Genomic DNA, 27,171 nt, shown 5'->3' on the forward strand with positions numbered 1-27,171 from the left:
AAAGTGGTTAACCAATGGGTGGGATTTCGTTGCATACTTGCAACATCTGTGACAAGTGATTTAGAGCACTAATATCCTGTCCCTCTCTTAATCAAATGATAATTTGTAATTAGAGTTTGCCTTAAGTACAGAAAAGTCTAAAGAAAGTGTGTATTACTTGCTATGTTGATCGTTTGGTTTATTTTAGGAACATTAATTTTTTGTTTCCATTGAGACACGGGTGGTTCTTGTTTCTTTCTGTTTGCCTTTTTGAAATGATTTTCTTGTATTGTAAACACTTCCATTACAGTATTTAACAGTGTTATTGATATGTGCAGTGTATGAAAACAATAAACACAAAGCAAACAGACCATGTCTATCTGTTCTGAGTTTCTTTATCAGTCACAGCTTCCTAATGAGGCTAAAATAATGAGCAGATGGGTAATAAGAATAATCATTTTAATGTTAAAACTGTTGAGCAGTAATTATTACACAGTCATGGATATTGCAATAACAGTGGGTCTGCAGTGACAGTCCCTGATAACGGTACAGTAGCATCAGAAGTAACGACTTCAACCTGAAAGGCACCAACATCTAATCACAGTCATCAATATGCCAAAAACGAAAAACAGTTCACTTTACAAAGATTTGTAGTTGAGTCCTGAGAGGTGAATGACACCTCACTTTACCGGGTGTTGTAATGCGTGGCACGTATAAAAAAACTGATATAAACAATGTTTTTGGCTCCTGCAGTGGAGGAAAAAGACCTCTTACACCATTATTATTATTATAAAAGATTATCAGACGATTAAAAAAATGCTGTACCAAACAAATACATACAAACATGCTGCATGATGTAAGTTACTGATTAAAAAACAAAGTTTTCAGAAGAGTTTGCCCCAAATTGAAGGATAATTCAGAGGAGTTTGTATGAGTTTCTATTGTGAGAAATGCTGTGCTTCCATGCCACCACCAGGGTGTGATATTTTTCTAGAAACCACCATGCACCTCTTTATTCCCTGAAACGATGCTGTCCAGATAAAGAGTAAACAAAAGTTTGTTTCCATGTGCAGCAACTGGCACTGTTGGCATATGAGACAGTCATTGAACTTTAACACAAAGAATCTGATGATGTTCGTTTAGGTAGTTTATCCCCAGTTTGAAAATGTAGAAATTCCTCTCAGGTACAAACTCTTGAAGGCACAGATGTCCTTGTTTACAGTTTACAGACCTTAAACTTAACATGAATTATTATGTTTTTCACCCAAAAAGTGTTTTGACTTCAAGTGAGGAAGAGAAGTCTCAGACTTGACTTTAAATGTGTTTTACCCTGTTGTGTTTTCCTGCACCAGCAACACAACTCAGTGGGAAAGAGAGATGTGTATGTGGGTCCTTTCAAAGGTATTGTGTTGCAGTTATTCAAAATGTATTATGATTCGACAACATTAAGGATCCAACACGCTGCCTAGACCTATAAGCTCACAATATACATGACTTACTAAGTCCATAACCAAACATATGACAGTCTGTTATTCTCTACATAATAACTTTGTCTTATTACTCTCTAATAACATTTAATTACAGTATACTGAGTATATCATCCATCTCAAGTACTGTTTAATCTATTTACATGATAATACTGTTGCTATACTGTACATTCACCTTGTCCTGGACTGGAGAGTTACTGTACAAATTTGATTGTATGTGTGCAACAACAATATTCACCCAAGCTCTATTCTCTATTGTTCTATTGCAAATGAGGTGTGTGCTGCAAAGTGAGCACATGTAGTGTTTGTAAAAACTTTATATGTACACGAATGCCTCTGAGGTTGCACACTGATCCAACAAAAAGAAAATACACCACAGAAAAAGTAATTCAAAATGGCAAAGCATTAAGAGCCTGTATGACAGCTGAAACCCCTTAACAAACACGAATCATCTCATGCAATGGGAGAGGGGTGGGGGGCGGGGGGCATCTGCTTTGATTACAGCCAGGTTCTTATTCCTGTTTCTGTTTGCTTTTGCAAATTTTGACGTGCGTAAACAAACTTCTTCTAATAGTGGTCAGGCTTTCATCTGTCTTGACAGAATTTGAATTATGGTGCACGCACATTTCACAAGTGGGTGTGTCTGTGTTTGCACATGACTCTCTATTTAATTCATGTTCTTTTATGTATATGTATGTACAGAATGTGGGCGTTTCTCACACCCCAGCAGGGCTTTGGTCTCCAGAGTCAGAGGAGGACAAGGACACAGAGCAGCGGCGTCTCTTGGCCGCACCGCAACCTTGAAGCATACTGGGATGGAAGCCTGCGTGTCGCCGGGCATGTTTGGTCAGGTGGTCGCTCCTCATGAAGCACTTGTCACACAGGGGACAGTTGAAGCGCTTTTCGCCTGTGTGTGTGCGGTAGTGACGTGTCAGCTCATCTGATCGGGAGAACTTCTTACCACAGTCTGGCCAGGTACACTCGAAGGGGCGCTCACCTGAGGAAACACACACGCATACACACAAATGTTTTTATCAGTAAACTTTCAAGGACTTCTCTTGAACTGCATAATAACCTTATCCCCTTATATGTTTTGCTGATATTGTTTTTCCGTCTTATTGTTTTGGGACCCATGGACCAGGCTGCTTTACTTATAAAACCATATTGATATTGCATCCTTTAATGTTACTCTGCTGCTGCTGTCTTTATTAAAACCAATCTATGTGAAAAAATGTAAAGTTTTCCCCTGCATCATTTGATGGTAACAATAAATTACTGTAAATGTACTTTGACTTTGACCATTATCTTTTAAGTGTTTCATTCCACACATGTAAACTAATGCAAAAAATCTGTTCTACCGAAACTCGTAGAAACAAACACATTCAAACTGTGTTATCCTCTGTTGTGGTGAACTGGCTTGGTTTTGGGTCAGTTGTGCCAAAGAGAGGTTAACTTCTTTGTAAAAAAAAAAAAAAAGGTCTGTTGGGAATCCTATAAACAGAAATATGAAATACGGAATAAGGAGGGGTTGTAGTCCAGTGTAAAAATACTGTACACGCATCAGATATGCCAATAATCTGCATTTTCTGTATTCAGAATTGGGTGTATGAAGTTCAAGGAGGGGGGTGGGCAGAGTGTCATTGGTTTAAATTGTTTGGGGTGTAGGATTTCAAGGCTGTCAAAAAAGAGCATGGAGTATCTCCAAGACCTCAAAACAACAGTGACCTTGCATGCAAGCACCCTATGCTGGAACTAATCCCTCAAGATTTCTACAGAACCAAAATCTAAATCCTAAGCTATTGAAGGCTCTCTAAAAATACAGAATGATGCAAGATAATGGAGGCGGAGAAAGTACACATTTGTTTTAACACATTTGTGTTTTTGCAATTTGATTCATGGAAAATCAAAAATTTGTGAAGGCATGTTGAAAACAACTCCTGAGAACGAATACAGAACATATTGATTTAGAAATAATGACTCATGATATGGGTATTAAAAAAAGATTTAAAAAAAAAAGACTCATGGCTTCCTCCTCCTCCTGCACGTGCTCCATTGAACCACATGTCTGCCCTTGTTTACAACCCGACGTGAGGGGGGAGGGGGGAGATGACGTATGAGGAAATAGTGGTGCAGAGAGGGTTATTTCAGGACAAGAACATGTGGGGACAACAGTGTCGCAGTGACCTGCAAGTGAATCATAAGCTAGCATGTCGACGTCTACCTCAATGTCTGTCGCTGTTATTGCAATAAGACCTGCAAACGGAAATGTGGCTGTAACCAGTAGTTAGATGATCTACGATTAATAAAACTGGTGATTAGTGAAGAGTTATTGGGATGACATAGTGTCTCGTGATGTTTTTGGATGACTGATCACACCTCAATCTAACGTTAATCGCTTATACGAGTGGCGGCACGCGGTGTTCCCAGATCGCTGTGTGGGTGCGTGTCAACAGCACATTAAAACACAGCCCCCCACGATCTCCAACACACAACCCCTCCACCCACACCCTCCTCCTCTCTCAGCCTGCCTTTCGCCCGTTATGGGCCCGACAGTCACACCCCCCAGCAGGGGCATATTTCACAGGACCGCCTTTCCTATAATCTGTTATTCATTACAGGAACATGTGGTTTTAAACTCATATTGTCACACAGTGTCATAGGTGCATTCTACATCATAACACTTTTTCTTCTAGTTGTCAGCTTTCGCTTTCGACAGAAGCTCCAAGGAATTGGACGGTGCATAGTTTAAATCGAGTTGTCAATATGCTTCTGAAATAAAAATGATGTCCGAAGTGACAGACTGGTGCGAGTAAAGTCAACAGAAATAACACAGGGGTTAGGTAGGAGTGTCACCTCAGCCGCCTGCAGAGCCACCACTTACCGGTGTGCACCCTGAGGTGCGCTTTGAGGTGAGAAGACTTGCCGTACATCTTCCCACAGCCCGTGAAAGGACAGCAGTGTCTTTTCTCGGGGCACTCCTGTCTGGTGGACACCGCCTCCGCCGTCGCCCTCTTGTTCCGGGACTGTTTGGGTGCCACCGAGCCCCTCTGGCTGTCCCCGGCGTTCAACCGGCAACTCCCCCGCTCCACCTTCTCCACCGAGCCGGCGTCACTGCCCCCGAGACATCTGCTGCCTCCTCCGGCGTTAGGGCTGCATTTGTTCAAGTCTAATAAAATCATAGCCACCATGAGTAAAGTCCTGTTCTCCGGGGTCTCTTTCAACATGTCCTCTGTCCGACCCGATGGTCTGCTGGGGACACAATCTGCAGAGAGCTCGACCTCCGACATCACTACAGTGGATCCAGATAAAGGAGAGAGGCAATTTAATTAACGAGTCCCTTTTCAAATGAAAATCCACTAAAAGAGTGGTGTAAGGTAATCAGTCCACAGCACTCCCCGGAAACATGTGGTTAACCATCCACACGTGTCGTCTTCAATGTGACTATTCCGCAAAGGCTGCGCTTTCTTGTTCGGGTTGCAGGGTGGAGAAATAAACACCCCCACGGGAGAGATAGCGGGCTGAATCGCTCACGGTTCCTCCTCTCTCCTCCCTCTTGTAACTTCTTTTCTTCTTCACGACAGATTGATACAACAGAGCGCTTTTCCACGCAGCTATTGTCTGCGTTTATTCCGCCTTTGAGTGCACTGCCACACATGCGTCAACTTGTCCTATTTTACTGCGAGCAGCACATCTCGAACTCCAAGAAACAATTTCGCGGAATCCCACGGTGTCATGAGCAAACAGGGCTGTGATTGGCTGGAAGGAAACATGACTCGCTTTATAGAATTACCTATACAAGGCTGAATGATGGACGAGTGAACCAATCACAGACAGAAAGACAATGGTAGGGGCGGGATCATACGGATGCTGCTTTCAATGACTCAAAATAACTGGGGAATATAGTTACACTTTGTTCAAAATGAATTAATCGACCAACTGATTATACCTTTGGGTCGAACGAAAGCAATTACACACGCAAAGCTATTTACTTATAGTTAAGATGGTATTGTGTAGCTCCAAACAATTCCAACCCCATTCTTCCAAATAAATTACATTACTTATCATCATCATCTCCCTGTCACAGTTTTCTTCTGCATTTTCTTTGTAAACCTACAGCTCATTTAGAGACACTTGAAGCAGTCTTTGGCGAAGATGCAGCAACACGCACTTTCTGGAAACATGAAATACAGATAAACTTTTTGGGAAAAAAAATGTGCAGATGTTTTTCTCCCTTATTCCAACATTAATGTAATCAACCTTTAGCATCTATAAGTTCGTTTGGAGGAGGGTATTACACGTAGGCATGGTACCCTGGTTTTGTTTCTGGAAAATGAGGCGTGTGATTTAGTGAAAAAAATAAATGGAACTCAAACACTAAAGAGCAGACAAAGACACAAAGTCACATAATTGCATAAAAACTAACAGCAAAGCCAAGGTAATAATAATAATAATATTAATAGTATTTTTATAACTAACAGCAATAATAATAATAATAATAATAATAATAATAATAATAATAATAATCACCATCATCATCATCATCATCATCATCATCATCACAATAACAACTATTATTATTATTATTGAACATCAAACACATAGATGGTTAGAAGCAACCAAAAAAAATCTCATTCTTAACTAAACAGTCTAATAAGTGCATTTGAACCAACAGTAAAGTAAAACAACAGCTGAAAGCATGCAACTCTACTTTCTCCTGTTTTCAAATGCAGGTCAAATTTACGACATACCCTGAAGAGGCCCCCTTATGCAGCACCCCAGCATCCTTACATGAACCCAGTATGCCACGCCCCCAAGGCCCACACTGTTGCCTCATGCTAGAGACGCCTGTTTACTGCGGAAGCCCGCTCGTTGTATATTTTTTCCTATAAGCACAGATAACGTTGTATGTTTTATGTTGTTTTTGCACTAATGTCAGCTATTGTGCTTGTTATTAAGTCATAAGAATCACATTTTTAGCAAACAAGGTCACGCTTTAAGCAGAAAACAGAATTTTCTGTGTGGGCGAGAACAAAAGAGGACCTACAGCAGACATTCAGGATTGCTGTTGAGCCATAGTTGAGGCTTTACGCTGAAACCAGCGAAACTAGTTCCGCTATACCATAACATCGAGAAACAGAAAGACCTTATCACACGTTTTCGCTGTGTACAGAGGTTGTGTGATGTTTTATGGTTAAGAAACATGTCTCGATGTTGCCGGATGTCCCGCCTGCAGCTATAACACTGTTTGCTTTGCAAGTGTCCATCAATGAAGGTCAGTTTATGCATGCAACGTGAGGCATACAAAAAATGCAGCTATTGTGTTTGTGCTTGGAGCAACAGTTAAACCATACATAGATCATTTACACTCATGATACCTGTCTGTTTAGAAACTGAGTGATAGGGTGTTGTTTCAGAGGTTGTTGTTTATGATTGGGTAACATTCACTAACCAGCAGCTGTGGTGGCTGCCCGCCATATCTGAGGGAGACATAAGTTTTTGTTTTGGGGAGACGGATAGCCGATGTGTTTTGTTTCCTGTAAACCAGCCCACCCTCTGTGACCCTTAATGCCTGAGCTGTATAGACAGGTCTCACTTTGTGTCCCTGTTTCACTTGTGTGCACTGATCCTATTTTAGCCCCCGGCTGTCCCCAAAGCTGCACTTGAACTCTGTGGCACTAATGTACACTGACTTGACACTGTGTAAGAGGTCAGTCCAAGTGTTTATAGTGTCGCCCCCCCAATGAGATGTAAAGACCACACAAAAGTCCATATTAAGTGTGATTGGTTAATGGCATCATTTAATACTTAGTTACAACAGCAATGAAACACTTGGTGACCTGTTGTGCATTATAGACTTTATAGTTTTATGAGCAACACTGTAGCTTATGTAATCAGGAGCTGGACTGTTATGTAGCTTTTATGATCTGACAACTTGTAGTAAAGTGTTTAAGTTGTAGTGACTGGCAAATGGTTATAACCAGGGCTTGACATTAACACCGGCCAAATGCGGGTGGATTTCGGCAGTGGCTGGTAACACCGCCGCTCCCACTGGCCACTTTGGCGGGTTGAATTTTATCTCAAACATGGAGCAGAGAGACAAGCAAAAAGATGACTCTGATGATGAAAGCTCTGAGGAAATTTAATTTACCTCTCTTCGTGGTCATTCTCATGAAAAAAAGAAATGATTTTCTGATTACAATCGTTAATAAATATTTAAGCAGACAGTGTCTCTAGCTGAGTTTTTATCAGTTCAATTAATCCCCTATACCATTTCATTATAAGTGATAACAAACTACTGTTTTCATTACTTTGTCTTAACAGACTGCATATTTTCATATGAAAGGAGCACAATGTTACACACAACTATCAGAGCTGAATACCTGATTAAGGACCTGTGGATTTTAACATTGATGTAGTCTTGTTTTGAGTGTGCATTGGGGTCATTTACATTTAAAGAGGTTGTAAATCTTTTTTAAGTAAACTTTAGCATGTCATCATCAGCTTTTATCATATTGAACATAATTATCCAACAACAAATTGTGGCCGGTGAAAATACTGAGTGGCTAGTAACTCAGGGATACCACTAGCCACAGGGGTTGGTGAGCAAAAAAGTTAATGTCAAGCCCTGGGCACAACAGATGCTAAAGTAACCGGCTCTCCTCATGGACCTCTATACAACCAAGTGTTGTTGGTCAATGCTCTCAAATATAGAGAGCATTGAGACATTCTTCAGTGACTCATACTTTTTTGGGATAAGTGATGCATTAGTCAGCCAATCATAATGTTTTTCTTAATCCTGCAAAGCCAGTATCCCCACTCATTTAATTAGGGCTGAGCTTTCAATAAGGCGTCAGTTATATTTTATTTCCTTGCGTCACCACACCAGCTTGGATGGATCTCTGCATGCTCTCCCAGGGTTGAATAGTAGCGTCTGGTATCAGGTCTTTGTCTCCTGTACCATGTGACGTTTTTCATTTACTCCATTAATGCAGGCAGCACATTGCCATGAAGTTGTCAAGCCACAACCACACAGTCGATTCAACGTGGTTACAAGCAGCAAATTGTGTGCTCATAATAACTTAAAGCCTTTTACGGAAAGGAGCTCCATATAAATAGACTTATGATGCCGCTGCTTGTGTTATAATGCATTACAAGTGTTACCTTGCTCTGCTCGTCTTTTCAGTCTGACAATGTGCACATTTAAGTGCCTTTATATAAACCAAACTGGAGAGTCTGCAATGCAGTGACTCCACTTGGAAGTGTATCAGTATCCTTGGCTTGGAAAAAAAGCAGCCTAGAGTGCAGTCGTTCATGGGGAAGTTCCTAGAAAATCTTATTTGGCTTTGTGGGTGCATGGATTGAGCAATGCTGCCTTGCTGAATGAACTGTGTAGAGAAAAAAGAGGATGCATGTTTTCTTGACTGTTTATGAGAGAATAAAGTGGTTTAGATGGCGTTACAGCACCCATAAAGATAGGGGCTTTCCTGCTTCTAACTGCACATGACTCAAACAAATCTCTGTGGCTGTTGCTTTCCTCATAAACACGGGAATGCCGTGATGAGGCAGCATTTCAAAGCAGGCAAAGCGCACCACCACGCCTCTCCTGAACAAAAATATTCCTCTCTTTTGAGCTCAAATCCTGCAGTGACTCACCGCCTACATACAGATTTGTGGTGATCCCTTAACGTCAAATGCTCACACGATATGAAAAACAAAAGGTAAGGGAGGGACGGGTCACAATATGACAGCAAAGTCCCTGCTTGAGCACAACAAACACAGTGTAAGCTGAAACAGCAGGATCTCTTCGCCCATTTTCCCGGGCTGTCCCGCACAAAACTCCGCCTCCACTACATATACCCGGTGGCAGAACCCCCCAAGTTTCCAGGAAAAACAGTCCCGGTTGAAAAGTTCCTTCGCGGGGCGTGAGCAGTCAGAAGCGGCCAGCCAGCAGCTCCACCTCCGACGACGCAGTAAACATTTCTCTGAAGAGGAGGTGCTGCTTCTTTTTCTTCTTCGGGTGCCACTTGAAACTTCCTGAAAGTTCAAGAGTGCACAGTGTGCATCTGGGTCATGTTGTTGTGCTGACATGGTGCGGGGATTGTGTCAGAGTTTGTCAGTTGTTTTTTAGCGCGCGGGCGCTGAGAGAATGGAGGTTTGGCACGTGACGAGGGTCGGTACAAGATGTTCCCTGACATGCGCGAGCCACGACGCAGCACAACTGACCGACCCCTTGAACCGGACAGCTAGTTTACCGGTTACTCAACAGAAACACTCCCACTTGTAATGTTGTAGTGCACTGATATAAAACCATGTTACGCAGATAAAAAGGCTCAAAGGAAAACATAATGCTTTCTTTCTTTCTTTCTTTCTTTCTTTCTTTCTTTCTAATAACAAGTAAGCCAAATAAAACTGTGGCCCGTTACTCAAGCTTTATTACAAGCTTTGGTAAACATGGTCATATATACTTAAAAAAAAGGTGTTGATAACTTTAACCGAAGAGCTTTCTAGTACATTTTGTTTGTTATAAGTCAGCTCTGACAAAAGACAATATCTTATAATTGTTTTGTAACAAAAGATTAAACAAGTGAAATACAGATCTAGTTTCAATGTCGAGTAACAAAGGTGAGTAAAAGAAAAAAAAAGTTTCCTAACAAGAGTAACAGTCAGTGAGCCCAGTCTAACATTACAAAAACTAGTTCCAACTGTTCCTTGGAAGTGATTAATTTCTGCAGTTTCAATGAAACCTTGACTTCACAATCGTCAGCTGTCTCATTTATTGAACTGTAACAAAAAAGGTTCAGGCACTGGGGTTTGTGCTGTGCTTAACATTAGATAATGCATTACCTTGAAAAAGTAGGGACAGTTATTCACATTTTTTTAAAGTAATAATAAAAAAAAACACTTTGTGGACCTCATTCAGATCATGCAAAACTGAGGACCGATGGTTTTCAGTTAGGTAAGAACAGGGTTGGTTGTTACACTTTTTACTCAAGCCTGAATTGCTCATCATCAGACATCTTTCCAAAGTCATTCCTGCATTAAATTGAAGCTTAAGGTTCTGGCTTTAAATGTCTTTTCATTCCATTTTTTAACCCATGTGGCAAAAAGATGACTGATTGTCAAAGACACTTTTAAACCCCATCACAGGGATGAATTTTTACAAATGACATGAAAAACACAAAAAGTCCTCTCAGCTCAAGTTTAGCTGTCTTACTCCATAGAAAACTGTGTAACCTGTGTATATGATCCCAATTCCACAAATGTCCATACCAGAATTTGATGACAACCAACTTGTGTGGCAACTAATCCTGTTCTCCCCTAATTTCAAGAACGTGTAAGGATTTAAAAAAAAATGTTTGAAATGTATTTGTTAAAATACTGCAATTAGCTTGATAATGCTCATACCATTACACACAACTGCACATATTCAGAGCACATTACACTGAGATTCTTCTCTCTAGGAGCCAATTCAAGGCTCTTTGTGTGTCATGATGGTGAAGAAATTTGAAAAGTGACAGTCAAACAAGCAGCACCTGTCTCCCTCATCTCAGCAGCAGCCGGCCGCCTGGAGGTGGGAGGAGGCAGAGCCGAGTCTGGTTTGTGCCTCGACTACAGAGCAGCAGAGCAGCAGAGCAGCTGGTGTGATGTGCCTCATTACCTGACAGTTTTCACACCGAGAGCTTTTGATGTTTTATGAGTTCCACAATGAAGAGGTTAACAGCTCTCTGATGGGAGTGAAGTCAAAGAAAGATGTGTCTGATGTTCAGGATATATCCAACAAGTCTTTGCCTCCTCGTGTTGAGTCAGTCTTAACAGTAAAAACTGATCCAGCAGCATTGCTCTTACTGATAAAGTTTCAGAATGGTTCTGTCACTCACTCTCAAGAAGCAGCAGTCCTTCATTTCTTTGGTCGCAGGTGAAGTAAAAAGAAGCCAGACAAGGAGTACCAATCTATTTAATTTTTTTTATTATATAACAATGCATGCCAGACATGATCCTAGTCACGTTGTAGAATACAGATTTTCAGTTGCATCCAAATACTCACTACTTTTTCATATATTATAATCTCTCTCTAGCTCTCTCGATCATCTTCACAGGTCCCCTCTGTACACACTGTGGGGAGGAACTGCATGCATTTGGACATTAAATAAAGTGTGAGGGGCTTAGTGCTTTAAGTTGTAGATGCCTAATTTCAGCAGTTATTGCAGGAAAAAAAGCATACGCATGGAGCTCTCTTAAACTTTTCACAAGACACAGGTCATAGGTGGGAACCAGATCTGTTGATTTTGATTGCATGAACGTGATTTCACTTTAGGAAAATCTTTAAAAATACTGTTCTATTAGGTTCAATTGGGTTGGCATGCCTCCTTGTAGTTAGTGTCACCTTCATGTCTGGGCACACACACTGTTAATGAATACACACACATACACAAACTAAAACCTCCTGTCAGAACCTTCAACAACCGCCATATCAACAAATCACTAAATCGCTCGAAGAATCTTGTTCACACAGGTCAGAGGTAACATGGACATTGCTGTCTTATTATAATAAGGATACAAAATCCAAACAGCTGTTTCCATTTTTTTTTTTGCCACAGTAGGTTTAACAGGAGGACTTTACCTTTATGCCTGTCACACTCATCTGTTTTCATAGACAGCCAAACGCTGCTGAGTTGAGCTGTATGACCCATGCTTTGTTAACCTTATCCGCAGCTGTGAAGACAACAGGTCAACCCAGCTGGTTAACTTTGGTTTGGTTCAAAGCTTGTAGGTCAATAATGTGTGAGCAAAGCCCTCTCTGATATGAAAACCATAATGTTAAGACTGTAACAAATTTAAAACCTGTCTTTGAACAAAGTCAGTCAATCAGATATGGAGACACTCATTCACAATCTATTGCCATTTCATAAGACACAAGACAGAAAGATTTCCCTACAGCCCCCAGTGACACCAGTTTGGGCTCATGAAACACAGTGATTATACTGGAAGCTTTCAGCTAAAGAGAATTTAAAACATTTCTTTTCTTGCTCCACCTTTCTTTTTATTGTGATTTCATGACATATATATTTTTGCATCGCCACAGTCCCTGAGCATTGACTTGGGGTTAAACTTCCTCTTTAAAGCCTACTCTCATCTACTTTTCATTGAGGACATTGCAAATCTGTCCCTGTACATTTATCATCCGTCTATAGACTAGAGTGTAACTTCAAGTCTGCCGACCGACCACTGAGCACAAAGCAATTCATGATTGTGTGTTAACATATGCAAAGGGTGATTCACAAAATTAAAATTTATATGTCAGTTTTGTGGTCATTGGTGGTAATATAGGGTTTACTCAAAGCTGTATATCAGGAGTTCAAAAGGAAAAGGCAACAAACCAAGATGTAACAAAGAATTCAATCAGCTGTTCCCACCAAGTGGCTATGTTGCAGTGATTTCTTCCTCAGGGTCTGAAAGGTCCTTCTCTGATAACGCTTTATTGCTGTGCTTAAAGAAAAGTCATATAAACAGAAAAATGGACAAATCAACATTTCCAAACTTATCTCCTTATCAGCTAATGGTGAAATAACTGACAGATAAAATCTGTAGGACCATATTTCAACTTAAAACAGTATATTTGAGAAACTGTTATCTATTGTCAGACAACACCTTACATTAGCATCCAACCAGTTCACAATAAACGTGAGTTTTAAACGACAGTTCTGAGCCACAACAAGTGACTGGTTAAAAGACACTTCTCTCTAAGCTTTGATTCTTTAACATGAACAAATACTTTGTTCTAAAAGCTTAAAATTGATAATAAATTTTAGGTAAAGTAGAAAAAAAAACATACCCTCCAATCATTTCATGTAACACTATCAAACAATAACTCTAGCATTAAGCTATTCTTGGCTTGGATAAATGCTAGCTAGGAAGACGCAAACGCCAACACCAGTTGATGCCTCAGAGGAGCTGTTAAGTTGTGTAATCTGATGATCTACCTTAAATGTGGCTCATGGTGTCTTTGGGTTTTTACCATCCATTGATTTTTACTACCACAATGTTATATGGCCCACAGCCACAACCAGAAGTACCACATTCAGATGAGTTTCTTAACCTGAATGTGGTGTCTGAGGGAATTGGCTGCCATGTGAATACAGCTGTTTGAGGTCAGGTTTAGGACCCCATGTTTTTTAGCCTGACTCCTGTTTGGGGCATAAAATCGATTACAGCTCAGTGGCTGTTCCTTTAATTTCAAAATCCATCACTAGAAGCTTCTCATGTTTCAGGTTGGGCTCAAGGTGCACAGGTGTCAACAGTTGGGGATGTCAAAAAGATCTGGGTTGATTTTAAGTTTCAAAAATGAAGCAATACACAGAGGAACTGCGACAGCATCATCTCTACGGCCATGCTATATCCTCGTCTTCATGTCCAAGATTCATGTGCAAATACATCTTTTCTCTTCAAAATATAAAGTTTATCGTTATATCTATCTTATATTTTTGGTAAATGAGTTAAAATCTGTCCAAAACAAACAATGACAGCCTCCATACAAACAATCCCAGACTTGATGCATTAAAAAAAAAAAAACAATAACAAAGATTTATGAGTGTATGCAAAGCCAAATATTAAGAAGAGCAATCACAGATGCTGGGGCTCTACAATGAGGGAAAAACACAAAAGGAAAAATTCACAGATTTATTTCACTTCAGTCCCCACATACTCCATCCATGCCCAAAAGGCACCCTAAGTTTGGTTTACTGACAACAGTGTGCTGCCACGTCAACTTTACGAAAACTCTCATAAGCTGCTTGATAAACATGGAAGAAAATCTACTTTAAATACTTTAAAGATGATTGAAATGTACAGTATATCAGACAGTTCTATATTTCATAAATAATATAATACATCAGCATTTAGTGCATGTTGATGGTCTTCTTTATGAAATTTAAGATCTTAATTAGAAAATACTTAAAATTTGACAAAAATATCACTGAGAAGATATAAATATTATTTTCATAATTCAAACAGGCATTTACTGTATTCATCAATAAGGAGCAAGAAAATGTCAATAAACAGAATCAATCTAAAAATAAATGCAACATGATTCAGCTGTAATGTTATAGTGAAGAGATATAAAACAAACATAAAAAAAAACAGTATTAATTTTTCCAATGTTGTTTTCACAAGGCTATTAGAGAAGGCCTCCCTTCTCCTGCTTTTCATTAGATAAAAAAAGAAGTAGAAATTTTAAAACACTGATCTGGCTTTCATTGTGTAACTATAACAACCCTATGTTTCCCCTTTTATGTCCCAAAGAATGCAGAGTTTTATAATGTCTCAGCTGTAGTGCACTAGCAGGAGAATAATTATCGCTGCACTAAATATGATCTTTGATGAGTGTGGTGAGTGTGTAGTTATTTTATTTTTGAGTCTGCCTTTACAGCTGCTTTCTTTGAATGCAGTTCTAAAAAAAACAACAAAAAAGTAAAGCTCATGACTGACAGGTATAGATGAAGGACGGATCCATTAGATGGAGCTGGATGAAGAACCATAAGACATGATTCCACTGCTTAACCCTGAAAGAAGAGCTGGGGTAAAATATTAACAAAGGCTCATGATGAGTAGGGATTTTTGGTGTTAGGTGCAGACAAAGAAGGTTCACATCAGGTACACTCAGAGAGCATTGCTTCTAAAATAGACCTACAGCGCCCTCCTGTCCCAGATTTTTACAATTGCACTTTATGTAGCTCTCACTGACCAAGCTTAAAATAATGTGAATCTAAAATGAAAGACTTCATTAACTGTCCACAAGTGTAACCATGTCTGTGTGTTTTCAAATGCATATAGTAAAGACTTTGATACTTTGTGGTCCTGTTACAGAATAAGTGCCCTAAATTTAAGCTATCCAAGACTACATTCTGAACCCCGCAGGTCTTCATTTCACATTTACCCCTGACTTTATTGAGCACTTTTACATTAAACCCAGTGTTTGCTGTTCCATTTAACAGTCATGATAGGAAAAAAGTGTGATTTGAGTCATGACTGTGACTGAAGTACAACGCCAAAAAAGTAACGACAGCTACTTCAATAAAAAATTAATAAAAGCTACAAACCCAACACAGAAAAGCAAATTTGATACACAGTGATAAAGAGATGTTTCTGTATGAGTTAAACTGTATCCAGAGGTAAGCTGTTGCCATGTTACTGCAGTTATTTCCAGTGCAGCCAAAAGTGGAATCTAGTTCTCAGTGGTTCCAAACCCCTCAGTGGTTATTTACTAAGCAGACAGAAATGTTCTGTGTTCTCACACTTGGCTCTCACAGAGCCGAGTTCAGATCATATGAAGAGAAGAATATGTGTCTGAAGTGACAGTACTGACTCTATGCTAAGAAAAATGGCAAAATGAGGTGGCTTTCTGTCATCTCTCTTGTAATCTCTCAGACATAAAATTTTTTACGATAAAATAAAGCTAGAAGTAACATTTTACTTTCTCTGGCTAACATGACTGATATGTGGTGAATACAGTGACAGATGTCTACTTGATGTAAAGGTGGTGGATGGAAGACATACAGAACAAACACACCTTCCACTGCCATGACACCTCACTGAGTTATTCAGCTACAAGAGGAGGTAAAAACTAATCTAAATTGATAGCTCTTTGTTTTTGACTGGTGTACAGTAGGACCCCATCATCTATCATCCCCTTTTCCCTTCCTGACCCCCGTTCGAGGGTAAAGTTGCCCCCAAATGCTGGCTTTGAATAAACCTTTACATTCTCTACCACGGTTAAGAAACTTCAGGTCTAGTCCAGATCAGCATCTATGGGCAACTTCACCCTGTTTGACTTAAACCCATGACCCTCTCAGGTTCCCTCTCCGGCCCTGTCAGTGTGCGTGTGCGCTGACCTCTGTTCTTGTCACGTGTAATTCTGTCGATCAAAGCTGCGAAAGGCTGACGGAGTGGCCAGCTTCCTCATGGAGAGGCTGTCAGTCTTTGCTGTTTCAGGTCGAGCTCCAGACTTGCTCCTGAGGAAGGGGTTTCTGGTTCCTGCCAGACCCCGCCCCCCCGGCCCAGGCCCCCTGTCTGCCCCCAGACCCGGTCCTCTCTCCATCCTCTCACTCACCGACAGGCTCTTCCGGTGCGGAGGAGCCAGCGTGAGGGAAGGATGGGAGTCATCTGAGGAGCAGCTGTTAGCTCGCTCCAACCTGGAGAAAGGGGAGCAGAGAGGGGCCCCAATGGGCCCACTAAGGCCCCCAAGACGAGGGGTATCAGGAGCTGGGATCAAGTCCTCAGGGTCTTCTGGATCAGATTCTGTGTGACTAAGCTCAGCCTCCCTCTCTGGATGAGAGGCAGAGCTAATGTCTGGGGGTTTATCAAAAGGGAATGAGGTGGACCCAGGGGAATGAGAGCGTTCTACAGGCGTGTACGGGGATGACACACAGCGTGTGTCGATGCAGTCTGTGATGCTGGTGTACTCTGCAGCTTTCACCTGGACTCCTGCCCCGAGGCCACTGTAACAACCTCGTGGGGTGAACATGAGGCTGTGGGACTTGACAAGAGGAGGCTCATCCAGGAACCCGGTGCCTGTCGTGGAGAGGTAGCGGCTGCTCTTGGAGCGCTCCAGTAGCCCAGCGGAGGGAGGTGGGGAGGGTTCCATGTCCCAAGGAGGTAAAGTGGTGTCTGGTAAGAGGTGGGCGGAGCACAATGACAAATCCCCCGCAGCACTGTCGTCAAACATGGCTCCAGCTGTTCCACTGCTGCCTGCACCGCCGTCCGAGTGTCTGTCGCCCATACCGCTGGTGGCAGCGCTGCTGAAGTCCCGGCCTCCTGGCAGCACCGTCTCCATGATATCTGACTGCAGAGAGGAGTCTCTCTGGAGCTGTGGGACCACACGGAGAGGATCCAGAAAAACTTCTGCAGGCCCCACCTCCTCAGATGTAGAGACATAGATATCGATGCATGATGATGGACGGTGCTGCTGGGAGACTGACAGCGTTGCCAGAGGGAGGGGCTTAGACTCCTTGGTGGCTGCAGCCGAGGACACAGATTGTGAGCTGTTGGCTCGGTGGAGACTGAGGGAGCGCTCTTTGAAGAAGCTCTCGGCTCGTTCAGATCCACTCACACGTTCACCACCACGACCGCCCCCGACATAAAAAGAGTGGCTCCTCGTCCGTGTGGCTAAGGTAGTGGGAGATGGGGGGGACATGGAGCCCTCAGCTGTTCCCTCGAGTGCCTCTTGCAGGCGGTAGGCATTTCCTTCTGTGCTGTTGAAGCTGCTCTGGCGGAGGATGTACGCTGCCTCTGCACACTCAGTTTGGCGGAGAATGTATGCTGAGTCTGTGCAGTCAGAAGAAGTTCGGGATCGTGCCTTGTTGACCTCCCCACGCTCAACGCCCGTCACACGCTCCAACGCCACAGCGATCCGTCCTATCAACTCTTCCATTTGGGCCAGACGGATGTCAACAGTCTGCAGTGAGGCCTTCATGAAATGCTCCCTTTCATTTACTTCTTCTAAACGCATTGCCATATTCTCCACCCTGGTAAGAAATAGTGAAGGGGTAAGACATAAAAAGTACATCAAGAAAGAAGGTTTTATTGTGAGAATGTTGAAGAGACAATTACTCATCAGAAACAAAACATACACAAATGACAAGGCTCATCTATGGACATTACATTTTGTGTTTGGACCATAGACTAAAAAATATGGACGTCCGCTTGCTCGGCTCGAAGTGAGGTCTCCACAAAAACTGCGCCCCCTGGTGACTGGCTGCAGTATAAGTTTAAATATATGTCTTTCCAGCCATCCCAGATGGCCTGTGGAAATCTTTCTCACGTCCAATTGTTGTGGTGATTTAAAGATATTATTTGGCTGTCTTGTATCCAAGTCCTCCTTTAAGTTTCATTTCATTAGTTATAAGAGGTTAAAAATGAGGTTTTACGTCACATTTAACGATGATTGACAGCTGCTGTTCTCGTGTATTTTTTGGGGGGATTGTAAAATATGCTGGGAGGTAGAGTCAGGCAGTGATTAGACTCTCGAAAGAAAAAAAAAATTGTTATTTTTGTCACCCAGCTCCACTCAGATTCTCCCAGAATCCCTCATTGTCTCTACTGCGCAGACTCTGGCTCCAAACGGCTACAATGGTGGCGCCTGTGATGGGGTATTTTGGCTTCAAAACCGTACAATGATAAATGGCGGAGCCACGCTGTCCACTGTATATACAGTCTATAGTTTGGACTGCCTGTAACTGGTGTTGGGTGCATAAAGCCAGTTCATTTAATTGTAGTTCCTGCGGGCATCAAAGTGGTTTGTTAATGTAACACTGAGCTACACTGAGGGAAAGACCAATATTTTTTGAATGAGGTCTTAAGGCTGAAAACTGTGTTTTAGAGGATACACATTTTTCATAGATAGAAATTTTGGGTAGAAGGAGGACAGAAGCTTCCCAAGTCTGACCTTTCAGATGTGACTCTGATCCTCTCATCATTGGAGGAATGGAAACGGTCGTCTTTCTCCCTGAAGTACTCCTCTATGCACTGCTCCTCAAAGTCGTGGACTTTCTTCAGCTCATCCTCAGTGATGAAAAGCTCTGTGGATGGAAGAGTTTAAGGGAGTGATAATACTTTTGTTAGTAAAGTAACATGTTCAGTTTACTTAACAATCCTCATCAACTCTTAACTTTTATAAATAAATAAAAGAATTGATAAAAATGCAATTCATTTTATCTGCCACTGACTCAGCCCATAGTCCCGCTCGTCGTCGTCATGCTTGCGCCAGCGACAACACAGATGTTTGAGGACCATGGTGATGTGACTGAAGATGATGAGAGGAGGAGGGAGGACTGGGCGCTCATGGAAGGTCATAATAAGCTGGTAACGCTGAAACTTCCAGACCTGATTGGAGATGGACTTCACCTCGAAAAAAGTATTACTGTGATGATGGAAAAAAACACAATGATCATAACCCAGTCAGATAAACTACAGACTGAAGAACTGATTTTGTTAGCTCTTGCTTTGCACTATTAGACACTTTATGGAAACAGAAACAAAATTATTATTAATTTTTTTTTTTTTTTTACCCCTAATTGAACCCAGTACACTTATAAACAAAGGGGAGGATGACAGTCCCCACCACATGGATCATTTAAGCATGCTAGCAGACCAGTTTATATAACAATAAGAAGCCATATGGCTGCATTCAAACAATTTTTAACCACCTTCTAATGAATACAGCTTTACTGCAGCTCCACCAGAAACAAGTGTCACATCTCCGTCCTTACACAGTGAAGTCAAGAAAAGTTTAAAGGTCCCATATTGTACAAAAATCACTTTATTTTAGTCTTTTAGTGAAATTTGTGGGTCTTTGGCTTTCCTCCCAGCCCACAAAATGTGATTTTTGATGACAAAACCTGTACTTCCTATTGCTTGTGAATGTGAAGTCCTGACCTAATACGTGCTGTTTGGAATTTCTGGGGTTTGCCGACATCAGCGATTCCCTTTTTTGACCAATCAGGAGCAAGTCTGACCTGATTGGTCCATCGGAGCAGATACCCCCGAACCCCCTCCCCGCCCACTCCCCTCCCCTCTAGTAGGAGAATGCCAAAGTTGAAGAGCCATCGCTGCTTCATTTCTTGCTGTAAACAGCCACATAATTCCATGCACAAGCTTCCCATCTCAGAAGAAGACAAGACTAAGTGGCTAGAGTTCATTTATCAGGAAATGTTTCAGCTACACTCAGTAAAACTGTGCATGTGTGTGCTAGTCACTTCACGGCCGACTGCTTTTCCAACTTTGGACAGTACAACAGAGGGCTAGAGAATAGACTGGTCCTGAATCCAGGCGCATTACCAACCATCCACCAACAAACCTGGGTCCCTGGAAATGTGAGTATTTTAAATGCTGTGTGCTGTGGAGCAGATGTAAGAGCTTTTCCTCAGTGCCCCCCCTGTCTCTGTGTTAGCTTCAGGATGCTAACTTTAGTTGCAGTTAGCCTGTTGTTTTAGCCTGTAATGTTACAGTAAACGAGCTTTGCTGTTTTCTAAACACTGTGCACTCGGAGCTCGTGGCGCCGCTCTCAGTGACGTGGAAGAATGGGGCAGTATCAGCGGTGGCTCATTTACATATGAAGGTCACGCCCGCTAAATCAGAGCGTTCTGAACAGAGGGGCTATGAGAGCCTGGAAACAATGCTGCTGTGCTTGATTTATTGGCTTTTTGGACCAAAACATGTTACTACCATTTCATGAAGACATCGATGATACATATTAAACTGCAGGAAAGGAGCATAATATGGGACCTTTGAAGACAGTTATATAAAGAAATGCTAATTAGCTACTGCTGTGTACAAGCCACATGTTTTTTTACAAGAGTGTGGGAGGACAGCAAACATTTATTGTATAGGGCCATGCTGTCAAAAAACATTTATTTCAGGCTGTGAGCTGTCTGTAAAGAAGTGGTGTTAAAAGCTCATGTAAAGCCATAGCTTACGTACTTGAACACAGCTATGAGGAGGTTGACCAGCAGGATGTTGGCGACGAGCAGATAGCAGGCCATAATGGCTGGGACAATCCAGGCGCCCGTCTTACAGGGAGGCAGCGCCACCACTCCGTCCTCTGTGGTGATGTTCTGCCCACAGGGAGCTGCACAACACCACAAAACAAACACACACATACAAGTTAAAATGGGGTTTACCCTGAGAGTAAGTACAGACTTAGATCATTTTGTGAATGAATAAATTATGAAGACATGCACACAAAGCATGACAGGAGGGAACAAAAAAGTACAACTCGAAAAAGAAAAAATATCACAATATAGCACAAACTTTAACAGAATTACAAGACAGAACAGACGCACAAACAGGAGGACAATGAGAAGTAGTGGTGCTCTAAAAGCACGACTATTTTGCAAACAAACAAAATGCATACTACGTTTTTATGCTTTTTAAAGAGGGACTGAAAAAGTGGACATTACAATGATGAGGACCAATGTGAGAAATGTGCATCTGAAAACAATACACACACAAAATGCATTCCTCATGTTTCACCACAATTTGCGTTACCAATATATTTAAACATGTAGACAATGTTTGAAATATATTGTCATATGTGTGCTGTAGCTTCATTCAGCAATGGTTGATTTCTTTGAAATATCTGGGATGTATTTAGGATACATAGTATGTTTTTTCCATCTGTGATGGTTCAGTTGCTGTGGCTTATCAGGGGAACATTCAGCATTTGTTCTCAGTTTGTTTGCCTTTCAGATTCATTCTAGTCATGCTCTTTACTGCTTCATGTTCAATTGTTTCACACAATGCAGCCCAAAGACAGAGAACTGAAGTAATTTTTCTATTGTTTTATTTTTACACAAAATAGTTGGATTAAAAACTCTGACAACTGAACCACTTGAAAAAACAGATTACAGATGATGAGAGGTGGCTGATTTATATGTTCTGTCGTGAAAGTGTTAATGTTTTTATTCAGCTCTGTGTGTGTGCATGTGTGTGTGCATATGTGGTTTTGATATATAAATTTTGATGTCTCTGTGTTGAATGTTAAGAATATTAGCATACATTTTTTTTATAGCAATGTTGCAATTGCTCCAGTGAGAAGCTGAGCTGGGAGGGTGATATGTGACAGATGGTGCAAACATGGCAGGGTCACTTTGTCAAATGAAACAAATCGAATAAAAAATACATAAATGAGACAAAAAGACATCAGTGAACTATCAAATCTTTAAAATTCAATAGTTCCTCTTGATGTGACCAAAAACAAATGCCGCTACAATGTTAGAGTCAATTTGAAAAGTGCTTCTGCCATGAAAGAGAGCCATTTGCCAGCCAGTGCCAAAATTAGCAAGGGTGAAGTTGCCTCCATGATACAGCCTCAGGTCGAGCTGATTAATACTTATTAAAGATGTATATTTTATAGATGTCAGGTATCCTTGTTGACACATTTCATCGTTTACTTTAAAATAATCTCAAACAAGTTTCTGATTATAAAAGAAAGTATTTTCAGAAACAGCGTATGACCCGAGATCTAAACACATGAGGGCAACTCTGACCTTAGAGCCCGTGGAGTGGCATGCACACTTGTGTCTCAAGTGGCCTCTAGTGGTCGGAGTGGGCATGACATGGTGGAAATGTGAGGATTATGAGGGAGAAGTGGGATAGGTGAAAGTGGTTAAATTGAGGCCTTTATCTATGCATTTACTGGGATTTTGACTGCACTGGGCAGTGTGGGATGGACCATTACTACGCCAGCTTCCGTGAGTTCGAATGTAATTTTCGACCAGCCAGAGTTTTTCATTCAGCCTGTGCTGTAACTTCCTACTATGCATATCTGAAACAAAGAACGAAAACATTATTTCAGATCTCTTCTCTTTGGGCCACTCCTCACACACTGTGCACACCATCACATCCACACACACCATGACAACAGAGCAGCACAAAAAGGCACTCGCACTCTCAGGGCACTTTCTAACAGACACTGCTCACAGCTAGAGGTTTGATTTATTGAGTCTTTGTCTATGAGGTAGAAGATCATTCAGAGACAAACAGATCAAGAAAAACTAACAGTTAACACAAACAGTTTGTGTAGATGTAAAAAGTCAAGCTATTTGACAGGAACAAAATGTAGATTTTTCAAAGTAAAAAAGAAAAGGTATACAAACACTCCCCTGGACCCAGATGTGTGGTTAATCTTGCATTGCAAATTAGCACATTATAAAGACATATTAAATTTTGGAGGAATTGAGAAGTGAGAAAGATGAGGCACATTTAGCCTCTCTTTCTCTCCTGATCAACTATTTTCCTGAAACGAACCAAAATAAAGTTATTTCAAAAGATCTGACAGTCTGTCCCTCGACTTACGGTCAATCTGGTCTGCAAACACCTCTCCGTAGATCATCCAGTAAGGCATGAAGAAGATGTTCCTTGCGAGCATCCAGGACGGGTCTTCATTTGGATTCAGGATGGCCTGTCGTGCCACCCCAAAACTCATCAGCACCACCAACATGATGATCACAAAATACATCATGTCGATCATCTGACAGGGGGAATAAGGAAGGGGGGCAGTGGAGGGTTTTCAAAGAGAGAGGGAGAAACTCTGGTGAGAATATTTAATTTAAGGATATTTGTTGGAAGAAAGAATAATAAAAACTGAGAAGTTTAAAACAAATGGGACAATGTTCTAACAAAAAATAAGACAACAAAAGAGAGGTGTGTTTGTGGGTTTCAGTGAAAAAAGCACAAAATTTGAGAAATGATGATTCACATTTTGTCATTGCTGTCCCTCTATTGACTCTGACTCTGTCACTCTTATCTCAGTTCAGTTTGTTCTGGACAACAAAATATTTAACATGTCCTTTATTTGCTATTGCTAGGCGCCGCCCTGTTGGCTATGGCTGCCTCTTGCAGCAGCTCTCTCTTCTTTGTCCGTTTCTTGTAATTTTTTTCTTCTCTTTTTCGTAATCTCTGTATTTGGAGTGGATCATTACTTTGTATGGCTCATTTGTTGGTCATGGACACCAAACTTTTTGTGGCTTCAGTGATTTTTTTTTCTACTTTTTCTCCTGTGTTTGTCTGAAGATCCTACTGGAGATGGCTGCATTGTTTACATGTGAACTCAGCTGTTAGCAGCCTGTAGGATGCCAATGCTAACTGGTGTAAGGCCTGATGTCTTCCTACAAGGTGAGGAGAAGGAAGTGAGGATGACGTGCTGGTTCTCAGGTGTGAGCTAAGAAGTGACGACATGGACCTGTCCTTCCATCCATCGTTATTGGGAATGTAAGATCTATCTCCAATAAGATGGACGAGCTAGCTGTGCTAACCCAGCAACAGAGGGAATACCAGAGGGCAGAGTAGCATCATGCTATTCACAGACATGGCTAACAGAGCTAAGATCAGACACCAACGCCACATTGGACGAGCTTCACCTGCTGTGAGCAGACAGGATCCAGGAGACAGAGATGGAGCATGACTGAAGAAGCTCAGTCCTGGACCCTGTGGAGGTGGAGGCTGGCTGAATTGGACAATGATGGACAAGCTGTCATCATCTATTTTCTTATGGACCTTTTTGCCTTTTCTATACACTTTCTTACTTTTGTTTTCTTGATTGCTGCTGTGACTTCAATTTCGTTGTACTTGTTACAATGACAATAAAGTTCTATTCTATTCTATTCTATTCTATTCTATTCTATTCTATTCTATTCTATTCTATTCTGTTTGACTCAATATTTATGGTACAGTAACACTGTGTGAGAGCAAGTCACCTACTGAAGCAAAATGACAGCGCCACATCCATTATTTTAAAAATAATTTTGCATGTGCTGCAGTAATCAAACAAACAGGCAGCATCAAAAGTCCTGTGGTCACATGATCCAACGGTACAGGTGTGTAAGAATTTGAGAAACACAGCCCTAGATACAATGTACTAACAGCTGGTGCATTATCACATAAGATAATGTACAAATTCTTCAGTGGAGGCTATCGATTTTATCATCTTTCAGTAGAGCTAATAAAAACACCAGAGTAATAGATACCTCGGTCAAATTTGAGCCAGATGTATCATTATTACGATCCCTGTTTGAATTAGAGCATATTGAGAAGCTTTACAGCTATTTTTGTGGAACTGAAAACACAAAGTGTGGTTCAAATTCCACCACAGTAGACAATAAATCATGTTTAATAGACTCCAGATTTCTTCTAGCACAGGTGACTTGCAAAACAGCTTCTGTTGCTGAATTTTGCCTGCCCCACAGTTTTGTCCCAATGAAATAGTGTTATTCAGATCAAAGACAGCTAATGTGCTGCGGTACACAGCAAATTTGGGCTTTTGATCCCTCTTTTTGTGCCTGAGCTGCTCTGATCCTTTGCTCAGATCAAACAATGAGGTTGGGGGGCATGTGAGGCAAATACAAATTAATCCTTTGGGATTCGGTGTTCTGTGATAATCGGCACAGATCCTAATATGCTAAGGTCAAAAACAAAGTAAAAACCGAATAAATGGTGAAATATGTGACATAAGAAGCAGAAAAGAAAGAAAGAAACTCACACACATTCACATACAGACACACACACACACACACATCAAAGTACAACCCCTTCCTCCTCTCACCATCTTGCCGATCATCATCACATAAGGACCCAGGTACTTGTTGACCCCAAAGATGTCCAGCAGCCGGATGTACCAATAGATGATGTTGACGCAGTAGATGACCCGCCCGTAACTCATGAGTGGCGGCTCCTGGAGACGAAGAACCATACCCACGGAAAATATGAGGATGGCCATGAGGTCTGTGATGTTCCAGTACTCCTGAAGCCACACTTTCACCTTCTGAAGCAACTTCCCCGGCTCTGACATCAGAATCTGAGAGGAAATGAGTCAAGAAATGAAGGAAAGATTAGGAAAAACCTGTCAATTCAAAAATGTTGAGAGGAAAACTGAAATGAGCCTTGAAAGTGATCAATTAGACAGAAAGATGGTTGTTCCAAAAGGAAAAGAAAGCATCACACGTTGACCACCATTAGAGGGCAGTATGTGTTCACCAATCAAAGGCTAGTGGCCGTCTGTTATGCAGTCTACAATAATGGGACATGATGATTTATGCATTTCATTTTATGCATATAACAGTGAGAGGAGATATTCTTATAAAGCTAAACTTTTATCTTTCTTAGTTATACCATCTCTCTCTAAACCTTTTTTTTTTCCAACAATGTCCTTCTATGTCTCTCCTTTACATTTCCTTTTATTTCCCCTCCAAGATGATCACCTCACATTGTTTATCATTTATTGTGAGCTGTTTATTGTTGTATAACCCCTACCCTCTATGAAAGAAGGTTTTGTTTTTCTTTGGTAGATGTTACAGGTGACTTTTGAAGAGTGAGCTTTGAGCGTGTTTTTAAATAAAGGTGTGCATGAATGGTGCATGTCAAAGATCTGTTTTACCTCTCTCATCTTCTCGATGCCGTTGGTGAAGATGTAAGCAATGACAATCCACTCCTGAGGAGAAGGCCACAGGTCCATCTTGACCAGGACGATGTAGTTGAACAACATCAGATAGCCTACGTAAGCCATCTACACAAAAAAGTAATGAAGGAAGGAAATTGATTATTATTTGTGGTTTCTCTGCGTGTGTCTCTGTTTTTTAACAACCTGTACATCAATAATGATTTGAATCATTTCTGCACACAAATTTGCACAAAGGGTATTGTGCGGTAGTGCTCATATTGAATGGTTGTTTAGGAAATGACTACACCTTCATTTCATGCAGATTTTTAATCTGATAACAGAGATTTGATGTCAAACCACCTGATCGCTCAACCTCATACGCTTGGCCTGGAAATGTCCATAATGTGTCTCCTGTGGCTTTATCAATTTAAATTCATGACAGCTGTCCATTTTCAATTTTCCTCACTTCTATCTGGACTGAGGCTCATGGTGATTCAGAGAAGATAAAATATAAATCACAATGCGTGCCTGGTTGTGTAAGGGATTAGGCCTGGAGAACCTGACAAAAGTGTGTTTGCGCTATTTCTTATTAACAGGTAGGGATCTACCTGTTCTCTCGGAGATACATAGTTATTGATTTAGCAGTTTTCCATCTTTACACTTCTTTAAGTATCAGTTGTATGGTTAGACAGTACAAATTCAAAATCTGGGAAAGAGGTTAATCCACATTCAGGGCCCAGGAAAACACGTTGGCTTTTCTTTGAGTACAATAACAAA

The 27,171-nt window shown here is 41.2% G+C and overlaps 2 protein-coding genes across 19 annotated transcripts in view; both read right to left on the reverse strand.

The window, feature by feature from the left end:
- Positions 1-421: 421 nt before the first annotated feature.
- On the reverse strand, positions 422-5,206 carry klf9 (Kruppel like factor 9). Its single transcript, XM_074671352.1, has 2 exons — positions 4,348-5,206; positions 422-2,463 (listed from the first exon to the last, which is right to left on the reverse strand). Exons 1-2 carry the CDS (start codon positions 4,751-4,753, stop codon positions 2,183-2,185), a joined length of 687 nt encoding a protein of 228 aa, XP_074527453.1. The 5' UTR covers positions 4,754-5,206; the 3' UTR covers positions 422-2,182.
- A 5,572-nt stretch (positions 5,207-10,778) lies between these two features.
- trpm3 (transient receptor potential cation channel, subfamily M, member 3) overlaps positions 10,779-27,171 on the reverse strand; it is a 157,128-nt gene continuing 140,735 nt past the window's right edge. For 8 of the 18 annotated variants that reach the window (XM_074670985.1, XM_074670982.1, XM_074670981.1 and 5 more), the window contains 8 exons: positions 26,392-26,520; positions 25,561-25,812; positions 23,316-23,490; positions 22,657-22,785; positions 20,940-21,087; positions 19,187-19,380; positions 18,907-19,039; positions 10,779-17,986 (listed from right to left, as the gene is read on the reverse strand). In XM_074670985.1, coding sequence (XP_074527086.1) covers positions 16,366-17,986; positions 18,907-19,039; positions 19,187-19,380; positions 20,940-21,087; positions 22,657-22,785; positions 23,316-23,490; positions 25,561-25,812; positions 26,392-26,520 — 2,781 coding nt within the window. In that variant the 3' untranslated portion in view covers positions 10,779-16,365. The remainder of the gene's footprint in view (positions 17,987-18,906; positions 19,040-19,186; positions 19,381-20,939; positions 21,088-22,656; positions 22,786-23,315; positions 23,491-25,560; positions 25,813-26,391; positions 26,521-27,171) is intronic. The other 10 variants (XM_074670996.1, XM_074670993.1, XM_074670989.1 and 7 more) reach the window with 2 other exon arrangements.

This window comes from Halichoeres trimaculatus, unplaced genomic scaffold (genome assembly GCF_033239565.1).
Source record: "Halichoeres trimaculatus isolate MK-OKI-2021-1 unplaced genomic scaffold, fHalTri1.1 fHalTri1_scaffold_5, whole genome shotgun sequence".
NCBI lineage: Eukaryota > Metazoa > Chordata > Actinopteri > Labriformes > Labridae > Halichoeres > Halichoeres trimaculatus.

What these genes read in the sequence shown, in the direction of transcription:
- klf9 (XM_074671352.1), bottom strand. Translation starts at nt 4,753, where the DNA reads ATGTCGGAGGTCGAGCTCTCTGCAGATTGTGTCCCCAGCAGACCATCG. An exon ending in GCACCTCAGGGTGCACACCG is followed by an intron (nt 2,464 to 4,347) that starts GTAAGTGGTGGC and finishes GTGTTTCCTCAG; the next exon opens with GTGAGCGCCCCTTCGAGTGT.